The sequence below is a fragment of the Homarus americanus genome, unplaced genomic scaffold (genome assembly GCF_018991925.1).
Source record: "Homarus americanus isolate GMGI-L3 unplaced genomic scaffold, GMGI_Hamer_2.0 scaffold367, whole genome shotgun sequence".
NCBI lineage: Eukaryota > Metazoa > Arthropoda > Malacostraca > Decapoda > Nephropidae > Homarus > Homarus americanus.
Window position 1 is genome coordinate 18,109,527 of NW_024743709.1, and position 19,118 is coordinate 18,128,644.

The window sequence follows — 19,118 nt, forward strand, 5'->3', positions numbered from 1 at the left end:
AGGGAACTCTACCCAAATTGTATATATAAACACACACACACATTTACTGTATACAATGAAGGTAAAGGAAATTACTATCTCTAGAACGAATGGCTCCCTGTCCTGGAAATGAAAATGCTTGCAACTTTAAAACTACCCACAGACATTCTTGTGTACATCCAGGGTGTCATCTGCGAATAATAAAGGACCACAAAATTACCCAAGCATACTGTAGTTATAAATATCAGATCAAGGTCACCTTAATTTTATGTACAACTTCACTCTTACCATTTTTACTAATGGGTGCAAAAACACAACGGAAATGGATATTTACTTGTTTACACCTACTGTACACACCTAATATGTGAAACACTACAATTATAAAAATAAAATAAAAATGTAGAAAATAATTTATTTGCTCTCATTGTGAAAAATTAACAACTCATACCTGCTTGTACTTTTCTTTCAGGAAAGATTCCAGCTTGGCAAGTCCATCATCGGTGGAAAGGTTAGTAAATTCACCTAAGAAATCCCAGTACTCCTTCCAAGTAATTCCTCTTTCAGCTGCCAATTCTCTACAAATGAAAATATAAATATAGTACAATGAGTTTTATAAACATGAATTAAATTTGATAAAAGTGATATCTCCGTCAGCCGGAAATCCTCAAACCCAGAACTCTCCAATAGCTAGAATTGGAATTTTCTGGGAAAATCATTCCTAAAGCCGCAATTTTCTGGAAAATTCCGGCTTTGGGCACGATTTTCCGAAGGACACATTTTCTAGAAAATTCCAAGAAAATTTTCCCAGTACCCAATAAATTCCAGGGATGGGGGAGCCATTTTCCAGGTTTGAGAGATGAAAATCAGGCACATTTTTCAGAAATTCTAAGAAAATTTTTCCGGTACCCGATAAATTCCAGGGATGGGGGATAATTTTCCAGGTTCAAAAGATGATGTAATAGGCAATTTCTGGAACTTCCGAGAATATTTTTCTGTTAACCTGAAAATTCCAGGGATGGGGGATTTTTTGAAGCTTTGAAAGAGTCGTCTCGTTACCAGGAAATCTCTCACTCCCGGAAGTGCTCTACACCAATTGTTCCAGCTACCGGAAATATCACTATGCATTTTCTATACACCTGACCCTCACTTTATGTTATGGTTGCATTCTGCGACAACACAGCATAATGGGCATGCACCAATAGTAAATATGGGGTACTTAATCTTATGGGGAAAATTAGGATATGTTCCACAACTACTAAAAGTTAACAATAATGCTATACAAGTTGTGGAAAAATAATTACAATACTCTAATGTAGGTTAGAAATAAATATAATATAATATAAAACTATAAACTAAGACATATGAAGAGCATGGGTGTTTGTGTAGAAAGTGTATGTGTGTGGAGTTTCTGACTCACCACTCCAGCCACGTCCTGTGTTGTCATATACAGCGCAATACCTACCCACCCACCTACCCATGTGGCTGAGAAATAAATATAATATAATATAATATAATATAATAGAGATTTTTTTTGTTATCGGAGGCTTTGCTGTATATTAACATTATACTAACCCAACTCTACTTCTGATCAAAGCAGCTGTGAGGCTTGTTTATATTTTGGTCAAGAGAATTACCAACAGGATGTGAAACTCGTATTTTTGGCTGTGATGTTTTGTGTTGCCGCGATCGGCCACCAGGGTGTAGCACCATCGCTATTGTTTTGGCGTCATCGACTCGTTGCAAATGGCTGACTGGTGGCTGAACTTTATGTTCACTTTCTTTAATTTTTCTAGGGTCATTTTTCATTTAGATAATAAACAAATGTTTCTTAAAGGTAATACAGTCCATAAATAATTTAAGACATGTATCTGGTGTGGGTTTCGTATGGTAGGGAAGGAGGTACAGTGAGATGTTGTGAGCTTCCCTCTGCCGTTAAGCCAATGTAAGCCATTATTTACGTCTTCTGCAAATTTGCCGTAAGTTTGTGATTGTGATAATTTGGTTTGTTTTTCAGTATTTTATTATGAGTAATATTATTAGAAAAAATTTTTGTGCTTAGTGGACTACTGCTCGTCCCAGACTACCTAGCTAAGCACCTCCGCCTATGGCGCTCGGCCTCCCATCCGTAATACTGGCGCATTAGACGCAGGGTAATTTGGGATACATTAACAAAAATAAAAAATGCATCTTATACACCGGAAAATACGGTACTTATTAAGTGATGATAAATACACTACAATAGTATTTATTATGTGGTGATAATTATTAAGTGGTGAAAAATACACTACAATAGTATTTAATCACTGCAATAGTATTTATTAAGTGATGGTAAATACAGAACTGTACTGTACTAATTTACTAAGTGTTGAAGTCAGACATTGTGGTAAGCCAATCAGCTGCTTGCTCTTTGTAAACAAATGGCTCATGGTGTTCAGTATGGGATTCTTTTTTTAGGAAAGTTGATTCTTTTAGGATAATATTTTATCAACCTGGTACCAAATGATCCTAAATTTTAAGAATTTTTGTGGAATTGCACTAAAAACTAGTTTCCTGTACTTCAATTATGTTCAATAATTGTTAAAATGACTAAAAGTTTTAATATAAAACTGTTAAAATTATTGGATAGTACAACCTTCTTGATATTTACTCAAATGGGAACGAATTTAAGCCCTAGAACCGATTACTGTATTGGCGGACTAATATTCCAGCTGGTGAGCAAGCGAAAACATGTTGAAAACAATTCGTAAGGAATTCGTTAACCGAAATTTTTTCATTAACCGAATTGAAGATTCTTATGGAAGGTAATTTGTTAACCGAAATTTTGTTAACCGAGGCGTTCGTTAACTGAGGGATCACTGTGCAAACTTACAGGGTCCGGACTTTCAAGGGATTACTATATAGTTGTAAGAAAGAACATTCAAAACATGGGTTTGGGTTTGGACAAAAATCACGGTTGATTTTGTCCCACACCAAACAACAAAAAATTCTCCCAAAAGAGAGTACAGGTAAGTTGATTAGTTAATGATTTCGAAAGTAACACATACTACTTAATTTACAAGGGAAAGCTTAATACAACTCTACTGAAACCTTTCATTTACAATATGCTCACCTGCCCACCCTTTCCAAACCCTTTTCTTGATCAGTCAATCGAAGGGATGCTATTCGATCCTTTGAGTGTCGTGTAGGTGATGATGTGACATTGCTTTTCCAGAGGCGATGAAACACCTCTGCTTGTGTAGGACTCATTGGACCAGCAAATCCACGCACCTAAAAGAACAAACCCAAACTGATGTTGTGCAATTGGAAAAAATCAGTTTGCTCTGTATTAGCAATGAAGAAGATATTTAATTAAAGGGGGGATTAGCAACTAAGTAGATATTTAATTAAAGGGGGGGTATTAGTTTTGGAAAACTAAGTCTAATTTGTTTCATACAAATCTAAGTGGAAATTTAAATTTATCAATTGATTACACTATACAGTATTGTAAATGTTTTGCAAGAATGTTGATAAAAATTTACTGTATATACTGTACTGTACAGTAATATCCCATTAGCTGAAACAATTGATGCAGAGCTCTTCCAGTGAAGAGATTTCAGAGTCAACAAGATGACTCTCTCAAACCTGGAAAAATCCCACAGCCCTGGAATTTTTCCGAGTACCTATAGTCCAATACAGTCGGCCCTTAACATACACGGGTTTAGCATACACGGATTTGCAAATACACGGATTGCCCCGCCGGAGGAATATTCTGCACATTGAAGTAATTGAAGTACATTCAAATCGCGCGCCATTCAACTCGCACGTGGCACCGAACATGGGACACCGCCAGCTCCCACAACCTCACACACACATGCATAGCTCTCCCTCACTCAGTCAGTCTCGCTGTAACCATGCTTGTGTTGACATCACATTGTAGTTGCAAAAATATTACATTTCCGTGAATGTATTATATCAAGCACAGTATGAATAGAATATCACTAATATAACAGTATTTTAACCGAAAACTATTAAAATAACGAGTAACATATCTTGAACATAGGAAGGTTAGGTAAAGTCTTTTGTTTTCATGTAGTTTATCCTAATTTACATTGAAATACATTACGTTTCAGCAAAACTACTATTTATTTCTGAAAATATGAAAATGTAATATTTTTGCTGAAATGACGTACGTATTACAGTGGAAAGTGACGAAAGCAATGACTTTCGCTTTCTTTCGTTCAAAAGATGTTACCGTAATCGCTTTTCGTATGGTTTTCAGTTAAAAAACTGTTGTATTACAATAATATTCTATCCTAATTCACTTGTGATGCAACAGTTTTTTTAACTGAAAACCATTCGAAAAGCGATTACGGTAACATCTTTTGAACGAAAGAAAGCGAAAGTCATTGTTTTCGTCACGATTTTATCCCACTTTCCACTGTAATACGTACGTCATTTCAGCAAAAATATTACATTTCCGTGAATGTAGTATATCAAGCACAGTATGAATATAATATCATTTTTTGACAAAACTAATCTTCAATAGCTTACCTAAAAGTTAAGTTAAATAAATATATTTTAAGAAACTAAAAGATTAAATGATATGGGCATGCGAGGCATAAATGGAGCTGTGTGTCACAGCCAAAACAGTGGAATTTCCACTGTGCACTGGGGAAAATTTTCCCCAAGTCTAAATGACGATGCAACTCCCCACATCCTTCTCACTCAACTTCCTCCCTCCCTCACTCTATCCACCTTCCACCTCATTTACGCTCTGTAATTGTAATAAATCCTACAATGTACAGTACGTACTTTTTTTATTCAAAGTATGCATACAATGATATTTTCTTTACATTCAACTGAGTTTGTTTGAGTGTCTTAAAGCAGAACTTATGTAGTCAACAGGTAGGCCTAAGGTAACAAATGGAAGTCTCAGGGAAGAAAATGTCTGGTTTTGAGAATCTCAAGTTTTCTGAGATCTGGATACAAAAGCCTGGATATAAATATTAATAAAAACTAAAAAAAGAAAGACAATATACCTGTGTATATAAAGTCAGTAAAAAAGGTATCTGCATCTTTGAGTCCAATGGATTTCAAAATGACTCCTGTTGTCTCAGTAGGATTGTCCAAATCCTTCGTCTGTTTTGTCATATTGTGTAACACTAAAAAGTTGCAGATACCATTTTTGCTGACTGTATCAGTATTTTTACCCCATTACAGAAATACTGTAACTCTGAAATTTGTTTCACCCTTTGAGTAAAAGGCACTTCTACAATACTGCTGTAGGTTAATTTACAGGAAAATTTTAATCAAGATACAGTATTTTATATGGTTTTTGTTAAGCTGTTGAAAATAAACTCATATGAATCTATGGACGTAAGGATACAGTAAATGTACAGACACAGGGCCTCATACCTTAAATGATGGACTTATGGGACTGGCAGGGCTGACAGGACTATGGTAAGTCATAAGCAACTGGTCTTTGGTGACAGGGCTTGTTGGAGAGTCAAAATTTGGGGACCATGGGTTACCCACTTGAGGCAGAAGACAAAGGTCATCATCTCGCAGCAGAGGCACATAATACTGTTCCCCAAGCAAGTCACAGATCTCTCTGGCCACTTTAGGATTGCTCTCTTTCATTCTTGAGCAAACAATCTGCAATGTAAAAAGTGAAGTGATAATAGGTTCCATGGTCATTGACAATAGGGCATACCACACTCTATACTAGGCCCTTTAGTACACATAAAGCAAGATGGCTGGCACTACACTTTAATACCTTCACTTGTCAGGATCAAAGCAGGGTGATGTAATGCAGTGCTACTCAAAGTGGTGGTACGCGGACCGGTGCCGGTATGCGAGCCATCGGCTGCCGGTCCACGGCGAGTTTCCAGAAAAGAAAGAAACAATAGTATAATTTAAAAGTAGCGCATCCAGGGGCAGAGCCGTCAAACCTCAAGAGGCATTTAAATACAAAACATAAAGAAATGAGTTCAAAGTCGAATGAGTTCTTTGTAAGAAAGCATGTTGATTTAAAAGGCCGTCAGAAACAGAACTTTGAAGTGTCACACATACCGGGTAAATACTTGTGCTTTGCGGGATTCTTATAAAGTAGCACTTCGAGTTGCTAAGGCTGAAAAGCCATACACAATCGGTGAGACGCTAGTGATAGGCTGTATTAAAGATGTCTGCATGGAAATGCTGGGTGAGCCGACGGCAATGAAAGTGGCTCAAGTGCCACTTTCAATTGACACTATAGCTCGACGAACTCACGATCTGGCTCACAATATGGAAGATCAGCTCATAGGACAGATTAAATTAGCAAAGTACTTTTCTTTGCAGCTTGATGAATGTACAGATGTTGCTAATATGGCAATTCTGCTGGTGTAAGTGCGCTTTGAACATGAGGGTGATTTGAAGGAAGAGTTTTTTCTCTGCTTCACTACCAACAAAAACAACTAGTTCTGAAGTGTTCAAGACTGTGAGCGACTACATCGTTAACAAATGTGGGTTAGATTTCAAGTTTTGTGTAGGCGTATGTTCTGATGGCGCTGCCGCAATAATAGGACGGCATTCGGGAGTGGTTACCCAGATCAAGGCGCTTGCCCCAGAATGCAAGTCGACGCACTGCTTCCTTCACTGAGAAAGTCTTGAAACAAAAAAGATGTCAACAGAAATAAACAGTGAGCTCAGCGAGGTTGTAAAAATTGTGAACCATGTAAAGGCAAATGCTTTAAATTCGAGACTATTCACTGCATTGTGATGATATGAGAGCTGATCATAAACAGCTCCTATTGCATGCCGATGTACGTTGGTTATCGAGGGGAAAAGTCCTGTCAAGAGTATTTGAACTACGAAACGAGCTTGCCGAGTTTCTTCAGGACAAAAAACCAAATTGGTCACAATTGTTCCGAGATGTGGACTGGCTAGCCAAGTTGGCTTATTTGGCTGATATCTTTGCCATCTTTAATAATCTCAACACCTCCATGCAGGAAAGGATGGCTTCGTGTTTTACAATGGCAGACAAGATCAAAGGACAAAAACGAAAGCTAGAAGCATGGAAGAGTCGAGTATCAAGAGATTGTTATGACATGTTTCACCAATTAGCGGCAGTCATTGCCAATGCAGGCGAAGACTTTAATTTACATCTCTACAAATTGTTACCAGAGAACACTTGACGAATTTGGCAGAACATTTTCAGCATTACTTTCCAGCAGAAGATCCACGGAAAGGGAATGGATGGATCCGAAATCCGTTCATGCCATTGAGAGATGACTTAAGTGTCACTATGGAGGATAAATTGTTGGAGCTGGCTGCTGACGAAGGATTGAAGATGAGTTTCGAAACACATCACTCGGTTCCTTTTGGATAAAAGTGAAAGCAGAATATCCTGAGCTTACTGAAATTGCTCTGAAAACTCTTCTCCCACTTCCTTCAACATACCTCTGCGAGACTGGCTTCTCAACCATGAGTGTTATTAAGACAAAGTACAGGAATAGTATGGATATTTATTCTCCATTGCACGTGGCACTGTCCTCAACTGAACCACGAATGGATAAGCTGACAAAGAAGAAACAGCTCACCTTTCACTTTAGTAAAGGTTAAGGTTTTAACATGCCTTTTATTGTGTTAATAAAATAATCATCAATTTCATATTTTAGTATTACGACATATTTTCAAAATTGCTGTCTTCAATTTAATGTTGCCTATTCCTTTCAATCTTTGTTTTAACTTCTTTATTCATTGGTGTTTAAAATAACTAAAATATAATAAAATTTGTTACCTACTTCTATTCATTATAATTTTTAATTTTATTACTTATATATACATATGTTTATATTATCTTTGTTAGAAGGCTTTGCTAGTTTGATTTTTTAAATTTTTTTATTTATATTATGATATTGTATTACTTGTTTACAAAATAAATATAAAATAAAACAAATGCGTCAACTTTTATTATACAGTACTGTATATTCACTATATTTTTCCGGTATAAATTAATATTACTACGAATGTTCAAATAATATTTTCTCGGATCATAAACAAATAATAATATGGCACAAATATGGTACCGGTCCCTGGCACATTGGAAAAAAAAACTCCAGGTCTGCCACATCAGATAGTTTGAGAAGCACTGATGTAATGCATATAGTGTACAGTGCCTGAACCTCAACTCTAACATAATGCTGCCACACTAGATGCATTACACTACCCTTAAGCCAAACCACATACAGTAAGTCCTCGCTTAACGTCGGGGTTACGTTCCTAAAAATGTGACGTTTAACGAAACAACGTTAAGCGGATCAATTTTCCCCATAAGAAATACATAAAATAGGGGAGTTATGTTCCTGAGCCTCCCTTTGCCCCATGAAAAACATTACATATACAAAAAATTATTGCCATTTCTATAGAAAATAGTATATATCCAGTATATATAGAACTATTAAATTTGTATTGGTACTCACCGATGGGCGGAGGTGGTAGAGCGAGTGTGTGGTGGGTAGTGGAGCGGAGGAGGTAAATGGCGGCGAAACGTTAAGCGGGACTTACTGTACCCTATTTGCATGCCATACCTACTGAACAATGTTTAAAATCCCACTATGTCATAGCCTATGTCCTTATATACATCTAATATCACTTAAATTAAGAGAAAATAAGAAATATATAAGAACAAAATACAGTACAGTAAATGAAAGTAAATAATAAGTTATCAGGTAAAGGTAGTAGGCAGCTATCAAACAGGGAGGTACTACTGCCTGGGAAGATATTGGAAGCATAATGTGTTGTCTAATGTGCCTGGGTAGGGTAATCCCCTTTAAAGAGAGAAAAACAACAACACAATTTAAAGTTGAACTTTATGGGACCTCATTTGTATCAGCAGATGTTCATAAGTTGGTCGCACGTAACCCAGGGACTGATTGACTGTGCGTGTACATGGGTCATGGGTACTGCATGTCGCTTTCATTAGTGGAGAGAGTGTAAACAAGCATGGTTGTTGTTGGTAAGTCCTGCATTGTATTATGAATTTTAATCTTTTTTTATTTTGTTTTCTAGTAAAAATTAACTTCAGGAGAAGACCTAAGAGCTCTATAAGAAATCAGCATTAGACAGGGTGGGGGCTAAATGGGGTAGGACTAATACTGTAATTATTTGTGATAATTTGGTTACAAATGGACCCGAGTCCATTATTTTTACTTTAATGGTCCTGAGTTCGTAATATATAAACCTAGTCCGAGCAAGTCAGAGTGTCTGTTGAAGCCGAGGTCCAATATAGAAGGTGTCTGTTAATTCGGGGTTTACTGAAGAATAAAAAATAACAAGAATTGCCAAATTAATTCATATCCATAACTTAGATGATTAATTTATCATAATCATCTCCTTTATACAGTAAACTCTCGCACTTCAGGACCTCTCAGATCCGGATGTTGGTTGGTCCGGATGTGGCAAATTCATATCCAGTCTCTCTCTCTCTCTGTTCATATACTGTGTTTATTCCCCTACTGTTAAAATGGACCCAGTCTGCATCTCCCGCCACTATTCACAGCATGCGTCACTCCTCAGTCCCGAATTACCGATTGTAATCTCGGTGTGTACACACCATCTCGCTACATCTCTACTGTGCTCTTCTGTTATTGCTCGAGTATTTTATGCCTTGTGACTGTTCTGTAGTGATGGCACCCAAAAGGAAGTGCACACAGCTTACTGTAGCTTAGAAGCTGGAGTTGTTATAGAAGTTAGAGAGTGATTGGTCTGTAGTGAATATAGCATTGCTAGGCATGTGGTGTAAGATATACAAAAGGCTAAGGGTTCCCTGCAGTCATTTGCAATGAAATATAGTCCTGATTCTTCGACCTCCATGACGACTGTTGGAGAGCACAAGCTGATGAGAGTAGCGCAGGATCAATGACTGGAAGATGCTGTGTTCAAATGGTATTCACAGCAACGTTCAAGTGGTGTGGCTGCGCGTGGTGTTGAAGGTAATCCGGGCTTCCAGCTGATGACTGAGGAGGAGATAGCAGCTTCCTGCACAGCCCCCGAAGAGAATGATGACGATAAGGATGAAGACATCACCTTCTTTGCTCTGAAGTTGTCAGCAGTTCGGGCAGGATTGGCCACAGCTATCGAGTATCTGCATGCTAATACAAATGATCATGACTTACAGAATGACTACTCCCACCATTGTGAGTTGAGGGATTTGATATGCAGGAAGCAGCTGGAGCCTAATAAGCAGACCAAGATTGACTCCTTATTCCATCCTAAAACCCCCATCAATCCCAGCAGGACTCCTACTCCTCATCCTACTTCTTCCTCCTCACCTGTAGCTGGCCCTTCGTCTACACCCACACTGTCACTTCTATTGTCAGACATTACAGTACACTTGCTGTCTGACGAAGAAGACTAAACAGTCATGAGTCCAACCATATGATCACAGCAAAACCCAAACTCCAACATCTCTGACCAAAAGGTTAGTAACACATTATATTACTGTATTAAAATTAAAAGGAGGTAAGTTAAAATAATGCTATATTGATATACAGTATAGTCTGGATTTACGCGGATTTCCTTTACGTTTTTGGTCATTTACACGGCACCTGGCCAGACCGGCAATTATTAGTTACGCGGTACATTCCATCATATACGCGGGAAGCGGCGCGGGCAAGGTGCGCACAAGGTCGCCCAGTCAACAAAACATTACCGAGTTCTTCACCCGCCACCCACCACAGCCAGCCCAAGTCAGTGATAGTGAGGATATGGACTTTGAGGGGTTTGACAAAGAGGCCCTGCAAGCCTCTGTGGTGGATAGTGATACAGGTGATACAAGTGATACAGGTGAGGGACAATATTCTGCCCTCTGCCTCGGAACCAGCCCCCAATCTCCGTGTGCCCAGCCATCTCTTCTACTAATGTAAGTGTTAAAAAACCTAATATTATTGATAATTCTCTAAAATATTAATTGTGTGTGCATACCATCATAAAATTAAGATGTTATTTTTACTACAACGTATGTATTGTGTCGGAAAAAGGGTAGTCTGGGGGTCAGCCCAGTCTCTATTTCAATTAATCCCATATGTTCTGTTATTTCGTTTACACATTTCTCGTTTTACACGGACCTCCAAGGGTTTAATTGACCGCGTAAACCGAGACTATACTGTACAGTAAAAACAACAATACTGTCTTTAGAGCAATACACTAATATAATTATCGTTGTTGTTGTTATGACTGTATTATTATTTAATACCATTATTACTATTATTATTAACCCTCTCAGCCTCGGAGCCTGAGACACATAGTGCATGAAAGCTTACGCTCAGCCAAGGAGGATTTTGCCGAAAAATCTTTGAAATTTTTTTGTTTTGTTTTTTTAGGCTCATTTCACTGCCATGGAATTGTTTTAGTCATTGTAATGGGGTCTCTTCTAGCATAAAATTGTATGAAACCATAAAAAACTCAAAATTCTTGAAATTTAAGCCACTTTTATCGAGTATAAGATGAAAAAGTAGGAAAATATTTAGTTACATCTCACTTTCCATTCACATTTTCCTTGTATTACGGTGTTCATTGATATGTACTACAATATATATCAAAATAAAGAGCAAAGCATGTAGAACATCGTGGTATAAAGCGGCGCACCCTCCTCTCGTTCTAATGGCCAGAGCGACACTGGCTTCGTGCTGCGCTGCCATGCACACGATGATCAAGACCGTCTCGGGGGAAGGTGATAAGACCCACACAAAGAAATCGACGTCCGTCAAATGGCGTCCGAAGTTCAGTCAGTTTCACTGAATAGTTTTTGAGTTATTTGAAAATATAGCCCATTGGACGCCATGTTAGCGTCGTGAGGCTGAGAATAAGTTTTTTCGCCTTTTATGTTTGACGCCACAATGGCGTCTTGCGAGGCTGAGAGGGTTAATACCATATTGTTATTGTAATTACCCATATCAATACAGTCCATGTACAATGTTATGATTATCATTAACACGCCTTGATCCCCCGGTTCATCAGGACATTTGCCACATCTGGATACCCTCTCCCCCCCTAATTGTCCAGAAGTGCTAGGGTTTACTGTACTCGTCTATATAAAATGTCAAGAATAAGTTACACTGACAGGAAAACAATGAAGAAGTACCAAGGTTAGACAAAACTTCAAGAGAAATAGATACTTGAAATGTACAGAAAAAGAAAAATCAACACTTTGATCACATACAATACTTAGTGACGAAGTTGATATTAACAGTAATTTTAATGGGCAAAGTTGAGAGTAGGAAGGCCAGGAGAGGGCAGAGACTGGGATGGATTAATTAAATAAAAAATTGGGTCCCAGAGATACAAAATCTTGGAGGATTGGTAAAAACACCCCAAAAATGTTTTAGCATGGAGGACTGTGAATGCCAACCATCAGTTAAGAGGAAGGTACTGTACTTTGATTGATTGATATAAAAACAAGTGCAGCATACAGTACTTACATCAATTGGCTTCTGAGCAAACTTGTTGTTCCTGTACTTGTCACACGCAGCATAAGAAGTTAGTTCTCGGACACAATCCACACTGCCATATTTGCTGGCAAAGTGTAAAGGTGTCTCATTTAGTCCCTTGTCAGGAGTGTTGAGATACAGATCCAACAGGAAGGTGCTGCGTCTTTCAGAACTTTCAAGAATATCATCTGGGTATAGTTTCTGGAAAAATTCAGCTCGTGCAACTGTGGTCAGCACCTGTGTAACAGACAAGACAAAGTGAATTTTTATAAACACATATACAGGTACAGTCGGTCACAAGAAAACTATACACCTACTGTTCGTGTTTGAGACAAAATATCTGGTAACACTGTCCTGAACAGAACAGACAAAATTACAAAATGAACTGTAATTTATGTTTTATTCCTACATACATGTTATACCGTAAATACATTTGTTGTGAATGTTTTACTAGTGTCTTGTGTTTATATTACAAGTAATATATCGTATCCAATGGTAGTAAACTTGGTGCCGAATGGGATTGCAGTTATCGTACAGCTCTTTCCGCCTCCCCCACTTTTTCTCTTACCCTACTTTTTTTTACTGAAGTTTGGATTAGTAAAGGGAGGAAGAGGGGTAAGTAGAAGAATAAAGACGGGGAAACAGAAAATAGTTAGCGATAACAGGTGGGAGGAGCTGAGTTTCATCATGCATCTGGGTACCCAGTTTCAATGTTACCAGACCATTTTCGGACCTTACAGTTACAGTGTGTATGCTTATTCCTGTGGCCGACTGTACACATGAGTTCATGTAATACACATACAGGCAATGCTCACTAAACTAAAGGGATGCATTCCATAGAAATGGTGCATAATAAGAAAATCTGTACAGTGAACGTGATTTTCCCATCGACATAATGCTATGAAAGGAAGATGCATCCCTAGTGGCTGATTTTCAACCGCATGTAAAAACACAAACTGTCTGGAGATGGATTTCAAGACCTTGTTTGTAATATTTCTGGTGGATAGAGGAGTGTCCAGAGCACCTGAGAGGCTTATTGCAAGCAATACAGGTTATAATGAACAATTTCTATATTTCTGATGCCAAGAGCAAATTTATTGGTGTGACGCTGTTCAGATCTTGTACAGTGGATTCGCAATACTGTAATTTGCAGGTAAGATACCAGAAGACACCGTGAATTGTAGTTCAATTGATTAAAATGGATATATGTAAATAGTTAGGTTCTGGTGGCCAAAATATACTGTACACATAAACAGTTCCAAAACTGATTTAAAAAACAGTAAATATCATACATAATACAGGTTGACAACCCCTTATCCAAAATTCCAAAATCCAAAAGTTTTTTAGTGGAGCATCACTTAACCCCCCCAGTCCCCCCTTTTCTTTTACTGGGATTAGCCCACCCGGGCACAGGTCACTGACCCACGTTGGGGCCTGGGGGCAAAAATGTAACAATAATAATAATTCATAGTAAATAAAATTTATAATAAAAAATACACAAAAATAAAAAAAATAAAAAATAATGATACCAATAATAATAACAATAATAATAATAATAATAATAATAATAATAATAAAGAAACACAAGAATGAAAAAGATCAAAGTGAGACATGACCTAGACCTATGAATTATTATTATTATTATTGCTATTATATTTTGCCCCCCAGGCCCCAATGTGGGTCAGTGTCCTGTGCCCGGGTGGGCTGATTCCTGAAAGAAAAAAAAAACTAACCTAACCATTCTGAAATCAAAAAAATTCCAAAATCCGAAAAGTAGTTCTATATCACATAAATAGCTCCTTTCCTTCTCATAATCATCCTCTTGGTGTAACTAATGAGTCATTACCGAGAAAGACATGGGCATGGGATAGATAGCTGGTCAGCTGTTTGTGATATGTAAAAAAACTACTGTACTGGGAATTTAATACAACACAGTAACTCATCTGGGGTTGACTGTAGGATTTTTTCAGGAAAATTTATCATTTTACGATAGTTTTATTAACTTTGCACCACATGAACCTAGATATGGGAATTATGATGAAATTATACACAGTAATCTCCCCGTTAGCTGGGTCCTCGCAACTCTCCAATGGCCGGAATTGAAATTGAGCCGGAATAATACCGGGAACTCTCTTTCCATTCCGGGCATGGGAACGAGTTTCCAGTAATGAAAATTGGGCAAATTTTCGAGGAATATTCCAAGAAAATCTCTCCATTCTAGGCCTTGGAACAAATTTTCTGGGAGTTTTGAGAGATTACATAAATTTTTATGTTTGTGTATGAACGCTAGACATGCAAGAAGCACATTTAGCAATGTCAGCATGATCTGGCAACTATGTAGTCTGCACTCCAAGGTCACCACACCAGTTTTCTTTTTGTGACTACAGGACCCATATATAAAGTTTACCCACATTTCCCACACATTTTCTTGTGGCTTGTGCTGATTTCTCGTACATCACAAGGATTTCATTTATTCATAACTGTGTTGTGAGAGTTTGAACCATGCCCCGTGTTGCTGGCAAGGGGAGAGGGGTGGAAAAACGTAGACAGTAGGAGGAGACTGCACCATGTGGTGATCGTGTGGTGCCTCCTCATGTCTCTCCTTCGAAAAATATTAATTTTTCAAAACCTTTCTTCTTTAACTATTTTTTCCTAAATATGTATACACTTTATAACAGAATAAGGTTCATATTATAATCACATGAAATACGAAGGTATAAAGTGGTGTACAGGAGGTCTTCGTTATAAGAGTATTCACTATCCTCGGTTTCACAGTTAAGCGGTCAACTTTTTGTGACCATCCACATCAAAAGTCACAGCATTTAAATGGATTCCACTAAAAAAAACTATGGATAAAATCTATAGATTTAAAACTCCCAATAAAATCTACTGATTTTTAGCCGACACATTTGAAATTTTATCCTCTTCCTGTCGTCATGTATGCACACACGTGTCCCCGTCCCAGTTACCCACTTTGTTTCGTCCAGATGAGTGCTGTGTTGTGTTTACTCCTGCCTTTGTAGTGTCTTTTCGTGAATGTTGTGGTGAATTATTCTATAATTTTTGCAGTCATGAGTTCCCAACCCAAACAGGGAGGTGCAACACTCACAAGGAAGCCCACTTGCTGTAGTATAGATGTAAAATTAGAAGTGATTAGGCAAAAGAAGAGTGGGAGCGGACAATCCACCTAGTCCTGTTTCTTTTTCATCCTCCGATTAATTCTCTATCCCCCTACACCCACCTCATTCAATCCAATTATTTATTTTTTAAACATTTTAAGAAGTATTTTGTCTCAATGAACCACTGGAATGAGTGTGCACCAGTAACGGTTGCTGCGGACCACCGGGTCGCTGGAACAACCTACGTTGCCTCAATAAACTTGAAGGATGTTAGATAATTTTTAAAGTTAATTAACTTCTTAAAATAATGTGTTATCAAATGTTTAACTAATGTTACTAAGGTAAATAATTGTTAAAGATTTCATAATTTTTTGGGAGTGTCGTGTACAATGTCATGGTCCCAATTTGACCCATCATCAGTACAGTACAGTACAGTACTGTACAGTACAGTACAGTACAGTACTGTTCAGTAATTATAAATGCAGGTTTTATATTTACAATATTTTTTTTAATTAATTAAAAGTAATAATAATGTGTTTAAGTAAGCAATAACATATTTTTAATTCTGTAGTTAGGTTAGGTAGAATTTAGCCTACTGGAGACAGCAACTGGGGGATTCAATTGCCTATGGGAGACCACACTTTCACATATAAGATGCAGGCTGATTTTTTTATCCATTTTTCAGACAGTGCAGCTTGCATGCTGTAAAATATGGTCTTTCATGTCAAAATAATTTGTTTAAAGATTTTTTATTGAAACACCCTTGTAGAGAAATTATTCAGGTTGTAAGTGGTGGGGGGGGGGGGCTGGGGAAGAAGAAATTATGTATAATAATGGCTGCTGCACTGCCAGGCACAAGTGAACATCTGACTTGTAATTGTTAAGATTTTTTATTTTCCCTAATAAAAAATAACTTGGGTCACATATATTCACTATAATACGAAGAAATCAGTCATATAAAGTCCTACCTGAGAAATTTTTACACAAGAGTGCTTATTGGCTGTGAGCAAACATGGATAAGTTGATCTCATTGGCAGAGAGGCTGTAAACAAGCATGGCTGCAGGCGACAAGTTCCAAGCGTTCTGTCTTGTAATATGGATTGTCATCAAATTTTGTTTTTCTAGTAAAAAATAACTTCAGAAGACCAAAGAGCTCTACTGTATAATGATTCAGCATTATTCAGGGTGGGGCTAAATGGGGTAGGACTATTACTGTAATTATTTGCCACAATTTGGATACAAATGGTCCGTCATTTTTTACTTTAGCGGACCTGAGTCCGTAATACAGTATTTTCTCGATTAAAAGAGCTAATTTGAGCCACCCCTTTCCGTTAAATAAAAAATTCTGCTAAATTTAATTTTTGTAATTTTCGCTCGATTTGGCGAACTATTCACTAAATCGAGTGAAAAATATTGGAAAAAATTCCTTCCGCTAAATCGAGTTTGTTATATCGGATTCCATTAAATCGACAGTACAGTACACAGTAGTTCACTATAACGAATTTCATATTAACGATTCATCATAACAACGACAGTAGTGAAATGTGATACCTCAACACATTAACGATACATTTTGGTCAATAGCTGATGACGTCAGCGAGCGGAGTGGTTTGTTTTGATCAGAGCGTGTGAACAGGAGGTGTTGTGTAACCTACTCACTTATCTGTGATGATAATGTTCAAGATTTACCTGTGTGTAATCTGTTAGATGATTTACCACTAGAATTCACTGACTTGGAAACTGAAGGATCAGTTGGTGGTGGTGGTGGGGAAGCAGTGAGGGCAGGGGGGCACTAACACCACTCCCCTCCCTCAGATGACAACAAACAGTTTCATTATACAGTTCAACGAGTGTCTAAAGGTTAGTTATAATTAGTTATTAACTATACATGCAGTACAGTATTAATGTGTGTGAATAAGTGGTTGTAATTTTTTGTGGGGTTTATAGGGGTTACATTTTTGTGGTACCAATTAGTCGTTAATGTGAAGTATGGACTGTATACTGTACGAATATTAACCTAGTAAGAACGGGTCAGTGTCCATTAAAGCCGAGGTCCTTTATAGACGGTGTCCGTTATATCGGGGATTTTCTGTTATTAGTTTACCAGATATTCTTACACAAATCTGGCTAATAACAAACATATATTCGCTAAGAATTTCTCAACTTACTGAAGTTACCCATGTAAAATTTGGATACAAAATGCTGAAGATTTTTTTAATGTAAGTATGAATAAAAGTTTATGCATACAAACCTTTGCAACAAACTTAGGTTTGTTGGTCCGACAGGCCATGTGGAGAGCATTATAACGGAACCCTTCCTGAAGAATTGCTGGAGTGTCCCCGCTACTGACTAAGTATCTTGGATTCTCATCTATACACTGTAAAACAATAGCATATATTGAATTAATTTGGGCAAGTAATGTTTAGTTAAGGTAAACGGGAAAATTTCAATATTATAAACAGGTTCTTTAAAGTGCTCTCTGATCTACACAACAGTATTTAATGTCATAGAGGGAGAGCAAGATAATGAATATAATAAATCAATCTGCTGGCAGGGACATATTGATATGAATATGGAAAGAATTAGACACAACATTATAATGTGGAGATGACCAGGGTAAAACCAGGAGACACAAGCACCCATATACACACACACAAGGCTGAAATAGCCAAAAGCCAGAGGCCACAAAACCCAAGACTAACTATCCACACACAAAATATATCTTTCGGTACACCGCCCTTCCCTTAACCTCCTTTTCCTCCCTTCCTCACACATGCACATTATGTTTATTAAGGAAAATTATCTAACTAAACTGTAAAACTTTTTTTTTATTGCTATACATATCGGTACTTGTTTTATGTATCTACTACTGTACTTTGTTTTTATGGTTCAAAGGTCCACTGCATCCACGTTATAAGTCGCTCGTTAGTTCACAATACTATACAGCTATTCCCCTATTTACTAAATTTGGGTATCCCAAATTTTCCTTCAACAAAATATAGAAATTAGGGGTAATTTTTTCTATATGTGCGAGCAATTATTATGTTTATGAATGCCATAAAGATGCAAAATTTCTCTGGTGCAACAGAAAAGAACCATCAGAACAGCATATCCCAGTACAGTAAGTCCCCATTGAACAAAAGGGTTAGGTTCCACTAAAACGCTTTTGTTAGGTAGATTATGTTCATCGGAATCATTTCTCCCATATAAATTAATGTAATAAGGGGAGATGTGTTCCTGTACAAAGCTCTGTGACAAAATAATTGCAACACATCAAAATACTGAAGAGAAAAACAATAAAACGTATAACACACAAAGGTACATAAACTGAGCTGTCAATTGTTGTTTGTGGGAATATTAATTCATTCACTATAGTAATGATACAACATTTCTTATCATGTTATCGTAGGAAAATGCATGGTTTATATACAGTGGTCCCTCGGTTAACGAACGCCTCGGTTAACGAAATTTCGGTTAATGAATTACCTTCCAGAAGAATCTTCATTTCAGTTAACGAACAAAAATTCGGTTAATGAAATTCTTACGAAAATGTTTCAACATGCTTTGGCTT

General features: G+C 37.4%; 1 protein-coding gene across 2 annotated transcripts in view; it reads right to left on the reverse strand.

Annotated features, from left to right (window-relative positions):
- LOC121877327 (ankyrin repeat and LEM domain-containing protein 2-like) overlaps positions 1–19,118 on the reverse strand; it is a 61,043-nt gene that overhangs the window by 30,652 nt on the left and 11,273 nt on the right. For both annotated transcript variants that reach the window (XM_042383026.1, XM_042383025.1), the window contains exons 5-9: positions 17,799–17,924; positions 12,420–12,665; positions 5,374–5,613; positions 3,089–3,246; positions 428–554 (exon numbers count right to left, since the gene is read on the reverse strand). In XM_042383026.1, coding sequence (XP_042238960.1) covers positions 428–554; positions 3,089–3,246; positions 5,374–5,613; positions 12,420–12,665; positions 17,799–17,924 — 897 coding nt within the window. The remainder of the gene's footprint in view (positions 1–427; positions 555–3,088; positions 3,247–5,373; positions 5,614–12,419; positions 12,666–17,798; positions 17,925–19,118) is intronic.